Genomic DNA, 12,187 nt, shown 5'->3' with positions numbered 1-12,187 from the left:
CCCTAGTTCTGAGTATGTTTGTTTAAAAGTATCATCTTATCCGAAACATAAATGATCCTCCTAAAGGAAAAGACAGGAAAAGTGCCAGATTAAAAGTTTCCTCTTAAGACCTCCTTATGGTGCAGTGTGGAGAGAGAGAGAACGAGAGAGAATGAGATAGAGAGAGAGAGTGCGCGAGAGAAAGAATGAGAGAGCGATGGAGGGGCAGACATAACACTCCACCTCCAGGGCTTTGTGTTGGCTGTTTTTATCAGTTGTTTGGTTAGGACCACCTTTTGAACTGGATACATTCTCCTTCATAACTTTCAGAGGTCAGCGGTTACTTTTGCACTTTTGTCTCTCCGCAGTATATGAAATGTTTTTGTGAGGGGTTGCAGCTGTATTTCCCAGAAGAAGAGGACGGTGTTTTTAATCTGTGCTGATTCAAACATGTGCTTGTGATGGTGTGTTTGGACTACAGTGTGCTCAGAGCTACGGGCCGCTCTCCTCAGTCTGCACATAATTATCCTGTTAAAGTGTCCCAGGATGTGTTCTCCTGTTTTATAGTGCATACTTCCCTACCTGTGTAACCATATTAGCATGGCCTTTCCGCCACTGATGTTTTGATGTAATACTCACAGATTTTGTTTCTTCAAGATACACTACGCAACTTTTCTGGTTGAGGCCACCTGCTTGTCTCCATGAAAATGCTATGTGCTATTTCCTTTCAGGTTAAATTCAATAACAGGGTCTTATATTTGTACAAATACATTTCTCTATGTAAAACTGTTGTGAATCTTCAGTGAATCATTTTTATAGCCACATGATGTTTTTTAACAACAAATCCACAACAAATACATATGGCTTTTATTAATATGAATGTTCATGACAAAGACAATATTTAGCCATTGCCAGTTAGCAACAAAAATCACAAATTCATTCAAAATCTGAACTCCTACTCAAACCCCTTGATCACGATTTCATTAAAATGTGATCACTGGCACAGCAGCCCTACATATCACTATCAAATGGTGGTTTATCCCTCCCTGTTTAGACTTATATATAAATGTTAAAATGGCAGCTGAGCATGCTGTGAGCTCAACAGACTGTGCCTAATGCTAATAGGAGCACTGGGCTGTTTAATCATTGATTATTTTATTATCTCACCAACTGGAGCTTTAGATTAGACCCTTTGGAATATCCCAGAAATCCACATGGAGACAGAGGAGGCAGCACATGGGACACATCAGATTTAGGAGTGGGCAATAAAGAAATGAGCCTAGAGCTTAGATCACAATTTCTGTTCATGCAGGTTTTTAATCTATTTAGCCATCTTTGGATTTGGAGCGTTCACACTTGAAGGTCCTATATTACGCAAAATTGACTCTTGTGAGCTTTAAGGCATGTTTTAATTTTGTTACCTCCTCAAAAATGTATCTGTAGTTATGTTATGTTTCATTCACACATGTGTGAGTAATCCTGCATTATTGGTCTGTCTCCAAAGCTCAAAATGCTCTTGAAATGTCATGATGTCACTTTTTTTTTTTTTTTTTTTTTTTTTTGTAGAAATGGGCAATTCCAGGTCTGAAATTATCCAAATGACTCCAGTGAAGGTGTATACAGTTTAAAAACACAGTGGAGCACCGCCTATATTACCACGTAACATCACAAGGTGCAATAGTGTGTTTTTAGTTTGAAAGAAGAACTCAGATTAAAAAACTGGGGGGTTTGTGCAAATGAAACAAAATTCAAATCTGGGCATGTTTTTGATTTGACAACATTATAACATAGAGAATATTGTACTATTTTATCTTTCTTTGATTGTGACTGTGTTTAATTCAGTTGTCCCTCACTCAAAGCATGGTGGTGCAAGAGATGTGGGTGAAAAGGGTCTGTTTTTTGAGGAAAAAGCTGATTTAAAATAGAAATAAATAAGTGAATCATAAATTGACAATATGGCCAAAATAGCAAATAGCATCAAGATAAGATAATGATTTTTTTTTATTGTACAGCCCTACTCAGCACTCCCCTTGAGGAGAGTCAGCCCCTTTAAAAGTCTTCAGCAGTCGGCCATAGCTCTGTGTTGAAATATGTTAACAGCAGGTTTGTCAAGCTAATAGCCTCTCCCTCTTCCTCTAGCAGATGCTTTCTTAATCATAGATCACAGGCCCAGCCGCACAGAGAAAATTGTGTCCATTTTGATAAAAGCGAACTCAGACTTGTCACAGTACACATGTTAAGGTGCACTGTATCATGATAAACAATAATATTGAAACTACACTCACTAGTGCTAAGAAAATAAAAAATTTGCCCCCAAAATAATGTTCCAGTTGTCATTTTTTTGTGATAACTTAATATAGTAATTATTGTGACATGACATGTTATTGCTGCTTGCTACTTCAAATGTCTGGGTTAAAGGCCCCATATTACGTTACTTTCTGATCTATGTTAAAATGTTGTTTGCTCATCAAAAATATACCTGGATTTTTGTTTTGTTTCATTCCTGTGGTAATACAGGAAGAGCTCTGTGCTTTTAAACTCTGTACTCTTTCACTACAATTATTCAGCTCTGCAATTCCCAATCTCTACAAAACAAAAGGTAGTTGTTAACTTGAAAGGTACCACCACATGACATCACAATGTGGAACAGTGCATTTTGAGCTTTAGAGGTTTAGTCAAACTAATAATAAAGTCTTACGTAAATATGTGTGAATGAAACAAAACACAGCACCAGCTATGTTTTTAATGTGGTAACAGCATTATAATGTGGCTAGAAGATTTTGTATAAGATGTGACCTTTAAGGAAACAGATAAAGAGTTGATGCCACTGCTTGGTTTAGCATTTTCACAACTTTCCTCAGACCTGTTGGTATGCATGGACTGTCTGATCATCAAGAGAAAAGGAAAGTGAGAGAGAGAGAGAAGGGGCTGGGGTGGGGAGCTAGTAAAATGTAAATGAGTCCGCGTGTCCACCAATCACAACCTTCCCCTCACATTTATTGTCTTGTCTTTGAGCCTCCAAATGGTCAAATATTTGAAGGGAAGTGGCTATGTTTTTTATGAGTTGGCCATTGTTGTTTTAACTCAGTCATGGGGATGGAGTTACCGGGCGAGTGCTGCCTTGGAGATGGAGGCTTACACAGCAAAGATAATATCTGAACCAGCTAAGGCCAGGGAAATTCCACTGTAGGGAACCATTACCATCTCACCACCACATTATTGTATATAGAGATGAAGATGGTGCAATACAAATGATACAAAGACCTGTATGTGCCAGTTCCGATCAGTGGGTACAGCTGTGAATACCGGCACAGCCTTTTGGTTTTAGTTCCACCTGTGTAAAATGAAGCATTGTGCAATTTAATAATGAAATTTGCAATATATAGACAGGCACATAGTTAGTAAAGCAGCATTATATTATCATTATTATGTGATTCAAAATGTTTTCTTAGTTTCAGCTACTTTTAATGTAACCACGACTACTGCTGTCCTAATTCTCCTCACGATCATATGAATATTTCTGATTTTCAACATGTATTTGTATATAACAACTATATAACAATTGTTTGAAATTTAAAGTGCATATGACAGGTTAGGCTACTCAGTTTACAAAAATACAGTTAAGATTGCTTATATTGCTAATATTGTTATATTGTTATGGCTAAAAAAAAAAAAAGATTTAGGTTTAAAATATTACTTCCTGATTGGAAATTGTGATGCGACCCTACACTGGACAAAAACCCCTCTTGAAAACACTTTTACTCTATTGAAATAATATTTAAAGTATCACAAAAAATCAATTCCCACCAAATCAAAGTCAAAATTATGCAATCATAAAAACCTGACATATGCTTTTTAAAATGTGTAAAGTAATATAATGTAACAAAATAAAGTGACAAGCTCACTCCTATAGCTAAGGTGAAAATTTGGTGGATGTTTTAAACGTGTAATGCCAAAATCACTTGACACAAAGTGCCTATTGTTTTTATTCCACTCAACTCTTGGCACTTTTTACTGCAGGCATTTTCCAATCTAATTAATCCTAATGCCATTGTTTTGTGCACAGGAAAAGTGTCCAGAATTGTATGTGTATTTGGGAGTCTAAATAGAATGAACAGACGCAACAGCTATTTGTCTGGTTTGGGACAGTCACTTGCCACACTATCACTGGTCAGTCTTAGTAACATGCTCCATTTGTTTGAAGAGAGAAGAATGTATCTGAGAACCTCTTTAGAAAACATCGCACAGCTGTTTCTGAAATTAGTATAATAGTGGGAGATTTTTCTTTTATATAATTTAACCCCATTTTGCAGCTGTAAGTGTTTGGATTTTGGATCATTTTGCAAAAGGAACAAAAACTTTTCTGACAAGAAATAAAAAAAATTTTTTTAGCACTCCACAAGTGGCTGTAAAGTAGTAGTTCTTAGTGTCAAAATTAGATCATTATCTGCATCAAATTATAAACTGTTTTATTATCCAAAAAACAGGTGGTGCGCTGTTAGCTTGCTAGTTATTGTTAGCAAGTTATTGATGGCAAAACTCAGCTCTGATCTCTGACAGCTCTGAAAAGTGCTTATAAAGTTATTTGGTGAATAATTAGGATGCTAAGATTACATTAGAAAAGTGAAAAATAACATGGACCACTGCAAACTGTTTAAAATGAACTAGATCTGATTTTCACCCCTATTTCAACTTTCACATTTTGGGTTATCTGTAATTTGTGTTGGTCCCATTGAATTGCTGTAGATTTAGGCTGTTTCCCCCGGCACATTGACCCTCTTCTGTTTTACAGCAGGCTATAACTGAGCCATGGTCCTTTCACAATAAATACAAGGTAAGTTTTGGATGAGTCCAGCCTGGCGACTTAGTAATACCACATTCCTTCACATCAGATCCAGACTTTCCATCTCCATCTTAACTGGCTTGGGAGACTAATAATTCAGGATTTCCGCTCTCATTTTTCCCCTGTCCCCGTAGTAGCCCAACTGACCAGACGCCCCAGCTCATGGTGGTGGTTAAAGGGCTTCTGCTCAAAATTAGCCTGTCATTTAGTTTATGGTAGGGCAGTTATTCGGCTGCTGTTCGTCTGTGATTCCTGTTCAAACTGGTATCAAAGGCTTACTCTGAGTAAAGATCAAAACTGCTATTTGGTCTTTGTAATAGGGCCCCCTGCTTAACTTAATTAAATTGTGGTTGGACACAGCACTTTGCAAACTGCCTGTCACCACCTTCTTGATGAAAACCTAAAGCAAAACCATCTCAAATATGAATACTTTCACTAGAGACAGATCACATTGTTGGCGAGTTTGAGGTTCTATATCTGAACGCAGCTGTCACTAATAAAGGACAAATTCGGCTTTCATTGAGCTACAGACGACTTTGTCGACAAATGTGTGACATCGTAAACCCTCTGGGAAATCTAAATAATATGTACTGGAGACTGATTTTGTGGTGAGCCTTTGGCAATGTAAGGTTCATGTAAGAATATATAACTGAAACTATAAGCTTTAAATATAGACATTGGACCTTAACTGGGTCTGGAAGGTGGAATGTTTTGTCTTTGTCTGCACTCTGAGTTTACTTTTAGTTGGTCACTGTTCATTTATGACAATTAATATAATTGATAGTTGGTTTTCACCTCTCAACTGGAGCCAAGTCAAGACGGGCAGTGTCTAAGCAGACAGTAGCCAAAGGTGTTCCCAACTGAACACAGTCGGCCCAACGTCTCCTGTAGCAGGCTATAGCTGGGGCCTCTTCGTGGTGGGACATAGCAAGGACACATGCCATAAAAGCCTTTAATGGATGGTACAAAATAGATCCAAAGATATTGTATGAGAGTCGTGGCTCTATCCAAGCCCGAGCTGAGATATTGTTTAGTCTGACTGAAAGGAAATTTCACATAAATAAATAGTCTATGTGCTGAGTGCTGAATATCTTAAAGGTGCGTGATTTTTCAGATTGGGGGTTCCACTACCTGCTTGTCTGTGTGAAGATGTTATTGCTTTGCCTCAAAGGCTCCACAGTATGGCATTAAAAATGTTTATTAGTAACTTTGCCTGGTTGCAACACCTGCTTGTCTCCATGAAGGTAGGTAGATTCTAGTCAAAAGCATCTTCATGGCACAAGCAGGTCGCAGGCCCTCCACTAGAAAAAGTTACACAAAGAAGCAGCAGAAGGACATGTAAGAATCTCTGTATGAGCTTTCTTAGTGTAAAGGAAACTTGCTAGCATTGAAATTGTGGAGGGCCAGTGTTTACCCCAGGGCAGAAAAATGAGCTACTGACTGGTGGCACGGACAGAGAGAGCTCAGAGCGAATCTGAACTGGATCTCTAGAAAAAAGAAAGCTTGACCAGAACTGGACATTTTCAACCTGAGCGATCATGCATGGCCCCATCCCAGCACAATGTCTATCAGAGTGTACTGCTGTGTAAGCTGCAGCAAGGCAAGCAGCAGATGAGCAGATAAGATGGGTGAAACCCAGGGACAAGATATCTAAAGACAAGATTGTCTAAAACTTTTATTTGTTTTATTTATTTATAAGGAAAACCCCTTGAGATGTATCTAGCATCTCGCAAACGAGATGCTAGATACATTAACAAAAATAGCTAATTGAATTGGTTTTATTTCCATTTTCAATACAGTAATCATAAATAAGTATGTGGTCACATTATTTAGTAAATTCATCCATACATACATTTATTTTCACCACAATTTTCTTGTTGTACTGTATATTTAAAAAAATGTCCCAATGGCAGCTGCCTTTTCTCACAACAGTAAATAATTTGTTCTGAACTTTGACCTTTTCCTGTTGAATGTCTCTTGCAGTCTAATGACAACTGAGAGGACAAGACTATTCTTTCATGGCATTGACTTGCAGCCACTCAGTGAACATAAATATACCCTAATAATGAAAGTCCATAAAACACTATGCATAATTTACTTCGCCAGTTTCCCTCTTCTCAAAACGCGCAGCCTAACAAACTCATGCAACATTGATGTTATAACTTAAGCACAGCGCTGGTCCAAGTAAAAACATTATGGCTCCTTGTGGATTTAAAGGCACTCTATTAACCACTCACCATTTTGGAGAAAGGGGCAGCTCTGGTTTAGTTTTCAGTCTGCCCTGTGGTTGTCCGCTTCTATCCATGGAGATTTCTTTTTGCCAACGTCATTCTCCCTTATTCCTCAGTTGCTTTAGATTACAGACACGTTACATCCATTTTTGTCTTCTTTGTATGGATAGGTGGATTAACCTAAAAGGTGAACCCTTAAAAAGTTCAGATTTGGGGGCAGAAAGGTGTGTGAGAAAACTGCAGTGATGTGTAGAGTTGTGCGAGCCAGACAAATGCTTGTACACTCTCAGACATTTAAGCAGGAGAGGGAAGGAGCATGCTGAGGTGTGCCAGAAGGCCCTCAGTCCAAACCCCAGTAGATGGAGCCATGGCTTGGCCTCTTAGCTCTCAATGGGCTCTTTCATGGCCCAGGCAGCAGCCAGTTGGAATGCATGAACCAGAAGTTGCATTCAGCGAGGGAGCAAAACGCATCCCAACAATCCCTCATTTTGCAAGTTTGTGGATAGTTATAATCAATCTTGGCTCAGTGTGACGCAGGCAGTATGACTGGTTTGGACTGGGCTAAAGCGGCAGCATATGAACTCCCAAGCAAAGGAAATGTTTTAACGTGTAGTCAATACATGTGGTTATTAGCGTAATGATAAAATGGTTTTGCTAAGAAATAAGAAAAGTTCAGTAATTCAAAAGTAATTTATTATTGGACCAACCATAGTAGGAGCTGGATTTTGAGATTCGAATAGTGAATATGAGGCTAAAATCATATACCTTGATAATACTGGTGCCTCAGCAAAGATACATACAAGAACATAGTTGTTTTGGCACTATAAAATAAAATGTACACAGTAGTTTTAATCCTGAAAAGGGAACCAGAAATTTTGGAAACCAATTAGCCATAGTTGGTTACAATGTTACAAAAATACTTTGTACAGACCATACAAAAACAGTCTTAGTAATTAATAATCATTGGTCAGTATGATTGACCATTAAAAGCAGATAGACCTATTGTTGCCCTATATTTATATTTTCTACAGTCCCTTCATAAAGACACTTTTTCAGCACATGTTTTAGGATGTTGAAAGATACAACTGTCTTACTTTTATGGCCTGAGTTTTCAATGGTGCTTTACACACAGATTTATAACAGATGGTACCAGTGGAAATGGAAGACCTAAAACTATGGTGTTCTCTAATTCTTTTGTGTGTTAGGCAGTTTAAAAGTACAGACTGGCCATGCATACTGCCTAATACTATGTAATGTTTCTGAGAGATATGTTGGACAGGTCAGGACTGGAGCATGATCAACATGTGATATAGAAGTATAGTCGCGTAGAGGGAAGTGTGGCTACTGCATGGAATGTCATATGGTTTTGTTCACTCACATCTTTGGCACCACCAATTTCCTCCATCACCCACATCTGTGGGGCACATGGGCTGTACCACAGAGAAGACAGGAGCCTATGCCAAGTCGACCTAATAGTCGATGCATACGTTGTGTCCATTGACAAGCGCCTGGTCCTGATTAGCTTTCAGGGAGAGCCAGCCCCAATCAAATAGAACAGTCAGAGTATCTATTACACTTACTCCTCATAAACTACAGTACAGGAATGTGCATTGAGCATTATTATTGTATCCAAAGAGATTTCAAAGATCATAGTATTCCAATAAATGTGTAATAAAAGTCTATAAAATCTTTATAGGGGTTTTTGTAATAATAATAATAAAAATAATACCTTCTGCTTATATAGCGTTTTTCAAGACTCCCAAAGATCTTCACAGCAATGTAGAGCACAGTCACGGATACACACATAAGCACACGTACATGGATTGGATGTTGTTCATGTGTTAGTTCAATACTTTATCAGTGTCCTGCATACATTTACATTCACTGACTGCTGACTGTCTTTGCAGCTGATCTGGGTCTGTCAGTGGAGCCTGAGGGTTTGGCCGAGGCCCAGAGTGGAGCAGCACCTACAGCTGAAGGTAACACTTGATCATTAACCATTTCCATTTATGCTATAACTTGTCAACAGAAAGTTGTTCACTCAGTAATTACATTCTTAAAATGAGATCATGCTTGAACCCCACATGCTTTAGCAAGCTGCATTTCATTGTATCTTTGCATGTGTGTATGAGTGAATATGTGTGAGTCAGTTTTGGACTGAGCCTACATGCTTTTATCTTTTAGCTAGCGAATCACATGTCATACCTCCTTAAAGTCAGCTCAAAAAGCTCAGCCCTAAACTTTATTTATATAAAAATAATGTACAAACTATAAGGTAATCTTTTATTAGATCTATCAACTAGGAGCCATAAGAAAAAATATGTTTGACAGTATAAATACCCTCAAACAGTCATTTAAAATAAGCCTCATTATGTATGTGTATGTCCAAAAGCTCCCCTGAGGTAGGTGCCACAGAAAGCCCCATTGTTTTTCCCAACAGCAGCAGCACACACTGAGCCACACGTTTCTGCGTTTTCACGAACATGCTCTGTTTATTTGGGTTTGGTCCCACACAGACACTGTTCTGTTACCACTAATACTCACCAGCGCCAGCAACGTATATTTATCTATGACAGAAAACTACTCTGGACAAATACCCTGTTTCCCTACAAAATACAGCTGTTAAAGATCCATAATGGTTATATATGTGTAAGCTGTTGTCAGTTGTCCTCCAATCATAACGTCAGGTAGAGTTTCAGCAGCACACAGCACAGTGGGTGTTCATTCTCCAAGCTCTTGAACATCAATCATGCCATAATTGAAGGGGAAGCTTCACCGCTGGTGCAACAGAGTCTGTTTAGTACCAGCTGAGGAAATGAAATGGTACAATTTAGGAGTTTTAGTTTTGACTGTAGAGCAGTAAACAGTATGTCTCGTCATGAGCAAAACTAGTTTACTATATGCCAAGGTTTCAGTATGTAAATTTTATATTAAAATCTTATAAATATTTAAATCTAGTTTAATGTTTGCCTTTGTATCCAAAACAGCCTTCTAGCTACAAACACTACCATACTAATAGAGGTTTAGAGCCAGTCCTAATAAAGTGGTTTGTAATGCCATGTAGCTGGATGGATTAAGTCATGGATAATTGAAAATCACTACCAATCACGACAATCATTCTATTAAAAAATAAAATCAAAAGTTGAACTCCAATCAAAAAAGAGAGCGGTATGCTAATCTAGTAGCAGAGCATAGGGCTAATGGGTGGAAAGCATCAATCTGGTTAATCTACCCAGTTAAAGTTGGATGTCATGGATTTGTAAATTTTTCAGATAAGAGATTTCAGATTTTTTACAACAGTGAAACTTCAGAAAACTCCCAAAGATTTTGCCCTGGAGGCAGAAAATGCTCTAGATTCTGGCTCTAGCTGAGAAGAAACGACAAAGCCTGGGGACAAAGAACCCACTAGGATTTCCTTGGAATTAAGTCCTGCTTCAGGGGGTGGCAGGGCGTCCCTGTCCTCTGCCCCACCGTCCTCAGATGTTGTGGAGATTATAGGGGCCAATCAGTGACGAATGGCTCCCAGCTGAAGACCATGCTGGCACTTGGCACTGACAGGAGTGCACCAGACAGGTTTGCCTTGCCTTCCTGTCCAAAAATATAGAGGTTTTATCTAAAGGATTTTCTTAAAAAGACATGATATTTTGCTATATATTTGCAGCCTTTACAATTTGATAATTGGCAATTTGATTTTATTACATTGCAATATACTGTACAACTCTATTAGGAGGAGTCCCTGCCTCTCTATGTGTAGGATGTGTTCGCACCTGTGTCATTGTGCAGACAGTCCTCAAACTACTCTACAGACAGCAGTGTTCACAGCCAGCAGAGGAGTCAACTGGTGTTTTTCACACGGTCTCTAACCTTCACCTCATGTGTGTTTTGTGGCTTTGATTTTCCCACAGCAGCTTTTGCACACCTTATATCTCACATGTCACTTCTCATCAGCATTTAAATACACCATCGCACAGTTTTTGCCCCACAACCATGTCACATATTTTAGCTATGATTGACAAAAGGATAGCCATTTTGGGGAGAGTTGTTAACCGTGACCCCACTATTTTGTCTGTCATTCTCCTGCACCTCTTCCTCTCTCATTTCTTGGACAAATACACGATTGGTTTAAAGCGGAGCATGCATTGGGAGCAGTGCCAGAGCACTAGCTTTGAGAGAAGGCTGCTTTTCATTACCTCTATCTCCTGGGGATAGTACTAATCAATCAAGCACTTCAGCCTTGATATCTGAGACAGTGGGGCCTTTACAAAAGTCTTTTACTAAGCTCAAAGTAGTTTGGCTTTTGACCATGCATCCCTGTGGATCACTGGAAGTGGGTCCAGGATGCATGCTGTCTTTGGCTTGTGTTACTTTGCACAAGGAGACACTTGATTGATAAGAATTACATGTCATATCTGTTATATGTTTATGTTTTAAAGGTGCACTATATAATTTTTCTGGAGAAAGGTCTGCCACTTGCCTGTCTCGATGGAGGTGTTATTTCTTTGCCTTGAATGTTCATCACTGAGTCACTTAACTTTCATCATTTCATATCATACCATATTTCATATCATTTCCCATAAAGACAAGAAGGTGACATGATCAATCCATGTTACAGGACAGATCTGTGGAGAAGCAGCCCCGCTTCCAATAAGAATACATGTGTTTTTCGGGATTTTTGAGCAATAAACACACTTGTTATAAATGCAAGATGGGTAGGTTTAATAAATAGTGTAGTGCACCTTTAACTTTGTAAATCCCTCCTTAAAAATGAATCAGGCCTCAATAGGTCAAGGGATTTGTTTGTGCCTGGATAAATGGCAATATGTTTAGCTTGTTGCAGCCCCTCCCCAGAGCTATAGTACATGCACAAAGTTAAACCTGATAATTACAGACCATGGTGGTGACCTCTTTTTTGTGTATCCGGCAGTGCAGTAACTTCCCTCTGATGAAGACTAACCAGGATTACATTGCTCATTTTCCATTACATAAATTCACAAACTTGGCCGAGGTTCAGGACGGCACTAAAAGCAGGGTACTCAGCTGTCTCTGTGTTTATTAGACACTCACTCAAATGCAAACTATTGCCCTTATACAGTAATACACTCTGCTAGCAGTAACCATACTTGAAATTTCTTTT

At 38.7% G+C, this 12,187-nt stretch overlaps 1 protein-coding gene across 1 annotated transcript in view; it reads left to right on the top strand.

Moving 5' to 3' along the window:
- ror2 (receptor tyrosine kinase-like orphan receptor 2) overlaps positions 1-12,187 on the top strand; it is a 30,812-nt gene that overhangs the window by 9,259 nt on the left and 9,366 nt on the right. Inside the window, 1 exon segment of the mRNA XM_020926373.2 lies at positions 8,961-9,032. Within this exon segment, the coding sequence (XP_020782032.2) occupies positions 8,961-9,032 (72 nt within the window).

The sequence above is a fragment of the Boleophthalmus pectinirostris genome, unplaced genomic scaffold (genome assembly GCF_026225935.1).
Source record: "Boleophthalmus pectinirostris isolate CB_2022bp ecotype Guang Dong unplaced genomic scaffold, ASM2622593v1 HiC_scaffold_18, whole genome shotgun sequence".
NCBI lineage: Eukaryota > Metazoa > Chordata > Actinopteri > Gobiiformes > Gobiidae > Boleophthalmus > Boleophthalmus pectinirostris.
Note: the sequence above shows the minus strand (reverse complement) of the source record. Positions and strands in the feature narration are given on the sequence as shown.